Below are 3,240 nucleotides of genomic sequence, written 5' to 3'. Positions count from 1 at the left end.
CGGGAAAAAAAAAAAAAAAAAAAAAGAAACACGGAGAAGAAGAAGAAGGGTTACATTCTTCTTCCGGTTTCATTTCTCTCGCGTAACCCCTATTTTTTTTTTCAGAAACCTCGATGTATGACTTTCATGCCCTCGTCATAGATAGCAAAACATGATGCCCGTTTGCTCTCTCTTTCAAAACCCAGCCTCAATTGTTCCAAACTCAACTCCTTCTCCTTTGATCCCTAGTTTCTCCCTCCCAACCCCAGCTTCCAACCTAAGATTATTGCCCATTACGAGTGATCTCAAGTTGGGCAAGAGGAACCGCAGGCTCAGAGCCGTTGAGAGCAGTGGAAGCGTTGATGAGGATGAGGAACTTTGCCCTGTTGACTGTGTGAGGGAGTTCTACACTGACGAGGAGTTCCTAAAGATACTGGAGAAGTCAAAGGAGACCAAGTCTCTGGTTGTGGTCGATTTCTACCGGACTTCGTGCGGGAGCTGCAAGTACATAGAGAAGGGGTTTGCGAAGATGTGCCGAGGGGCCGGGGATAGGGATGATTCTGTCGTCTTCCTCAAGCACAATGTGAGTGTCTAGTACATTCCTTCTGAATTAAGTTGACTATGAACGATACATTGCTTTTCGGTTGTGTGGTTTCTTACAAGTATAACAGAATTTTTGCTAATTTGTGCACGAGAAAACGGGAAATAGTATTGGACGAACATGGTGTTTGTTAAAATGGCAAAAAACTTCTTCTACAAAGATTGCGATTACCGATAGAATGGTTCGTAGTATAGATGATCAAGTAGTCTTCCTCGAGCGCAGTGTGCGCGTACACTTATGGAGAATGACATAGGGACTCTGTGTATCATAAGGGATTCCCAACATTTTGAGAGAAACTGGGACGCCAGAACCCCCAGGCCCCTGCATTTCATTAAGAAGATAATAATGAAACATTTGTAATGATTCCCCTAGGACAACACATACGAAACCTAATGCATTTAATAACCCAAAGATGAGAACGAATGATGTACCATGTCAAAATGTTGCCTGACTAAATGCACGTGACAATGGACCTTCTCGCTTATCGGATTGCTTCTCGCCAAATTTCAGTCCGAGCCACACAGGTTGGAGTTCTCAAATGGTGGTACAGAAAGGACAACCAAACAACAGTTGAACACTTCATTCTCTAAATGACAATCAACTGACGAAAGTTTCACTATTCTATCTTGATTCAAGGTTGTAGCTCTTCTTGGTTGCAACAAAGACAAAGCAAATTGCACTCTGCCAACCGAAATTACCCATGTGTCTTTACCTACAATCTTTACGTCCTATCGCAAATATTGACTCAATGGTCTAACCCTTCTTGGTTACATTGAGAACACATTAAGCTTTTGATCCTCTCTTAATGGGGGAGGGGCTCTATGTCCTTACAAACAAAACATATTGATCTCATGTCTATCTTGATCCAATACCTTAACTCTCCTTGGCTAAGCATGGACAACAAGATAAGTTGTGAATCTTTCTCAGATAAGTTGTGAATCTTTCGCTTTAGTAGGAACCATTTGCCCTTGGTTCTGATCACGATTCTCAAGACAATTCTCTATTCCTTTTTGTTACTTTGACAACGAGTTAACATCTCTTATTTGGTAGGAACCCTATGTCCTGACCAAAAGTCATACTGATTACCAATCTATCTTGAGTCATTACCCTTCCCTCCTTGGGTACCTCAACAACCAGGTAAATGCTGTATCATTTCCTATGGTAGAACCCATGGAAAAGATAAATGTAGGACTAATTAAGTTCTTTCAATCGTATTAATATATCTTTCTATCAAAAGTCATATTGATTATCACTAATTAAAATATTTCAAATCATATTAATATATCTTTTTGCCAAAAGTCATATTGATTATGTTATAGGTTGCCTCAAATACTCAAATCCATATTGTTTTGGGAGTTTCTTTTTAGCTTGGTTTATTTTGATCAAGAGTCCTACTTACATTAGACTTTGCACAACCAATCATATTAGAGGTTTATTTCTACTTAGACTCTTGTAGGGTTTTAGAACATGTGGACTTCTATTCTTATTAGAACTCTTATTCCTTAGACAGCAAGGAGCTGGGATCTTCAAGGCTATATAAGAACATTCTTTCAAGCCAATTAGATTAATCAATCTTCAGAGCACCAATCAAGAAGAGAGAGCTCTTTTGTGAAGTCTATTTGATATTCTTCTCTTTTGTTCTTTTAGTTGAGAGTTGTATTAGGTTTTTGGGGTGTGATTTGGGATTGAGAGATTTCTCTTTGTATTCCTCACAATTAATAAAGCTTTTCTCCTCCTTCGGCCGTGGACATAGGTTACAAGTCGAACCATGTATATCTTTGTGTTCGTGTGTTTTTGATATTTTTCGTGTTCTCGTGTGATTGATATTAGCTTATCATTGGGAATTTGTCAAAACAGATTACTAATCATATCTTGTTGAATTCGAGCCTTTTTGAGGCATCCATAGAGAAGATAAAAGTAAGACCAGTTAAGATAAATTTTTTATCATATCATTTCTTGTTTAATTTGAGTCTTCCTGACAAATCTAATTAAGATATTTCGATCATATTAGTACAAGTATCTTAATTTGTCCCACTTTCTTGATGAGCATTTTTGAGAAAAATTTTGAAGAAGGCTCATACTGGACACAAGAAATGATTGGCAATCAATATGATGGTAAGGATAAAGTTATGACTAGTTAAGATATTTCAATCCCTATATTGATATATCTTTCATCCTCCTTCAATCGTCACAAGAATTATCGTCTATTTTAAACACGCGTCCTTCAATTTGAGCCTTCTTCAATTTTTTTGTGGGAAAATGCTTATGAAGTAACAATCCATTAAGATTTGGAACCAACCAAAATACAACAATTCTCTTGTTTAATTTCACCATTCTCTGGCCAAATGATAACAAAATGGCACTTCATAATACTAATGCGTCAAACCAAAATATGAGATATCATAGAGAAGAAAAACAAGTCAGAGAAAGAGAGCATCGGCAACAACCATCAAAGTAACTCTACCAAAATGAAATCCCTAACTTTGAGTACAAGTCTAAATATCACAATGCAATCTCTAGACGCTAGATCCATGTGTAACAACTATGTTGGAGTTATCTCAATAGTTACAAAGACTCATTAAAAATTATTAAAGCTTCTTCGGATCATTAGACAAGATCCAGCCCAGATTTTTCTCTCTAAAGCATCCTTAAAGTTGGAT

At 37.3% G+C, this 3,240-nt stretch overlaps 1 protein-coding gene across 1 annotated transcript; it reads left to right on the top strand.

The window, feature by feature from the left end:
• The first annotated feature begins 6 nt into the window (after positions 1–6).
• Positions 7–574, top strand: LOC109828116 (thioredoxin-like 4, chloroplastic). Its single transcript, XM_020395153.1, has one exon. It carries the CDS (start codon positions 152–154, stop codon positions 572–574), a length of 423 nt encoding a protein of 140 aa, XP_020250742.1. The 5' UTR covers positions 7–151.
• Positions 575–3,240: the final 2,666 nt, after the last annotated feature.

This window comes from Asparagus officinalis, unplaced genomic scaffold, assembly GCF_001876935.1.
Source record: "Asparagus officinalis unplaced genomic scaffold, Aspof.V1 AsparagusV1_Un734, whole genome shotgun sequence".
Taxonomy (NCBI): Eukaryota; Viridiplantae; Streptophyta; class Magnoliopsida; order Asparagales; family Asparagaceae; genus Asparagus; species Asparagus officinalis.
This window is presented reverse-complemented; position numbering and strand designations above follow the sequence as displayed.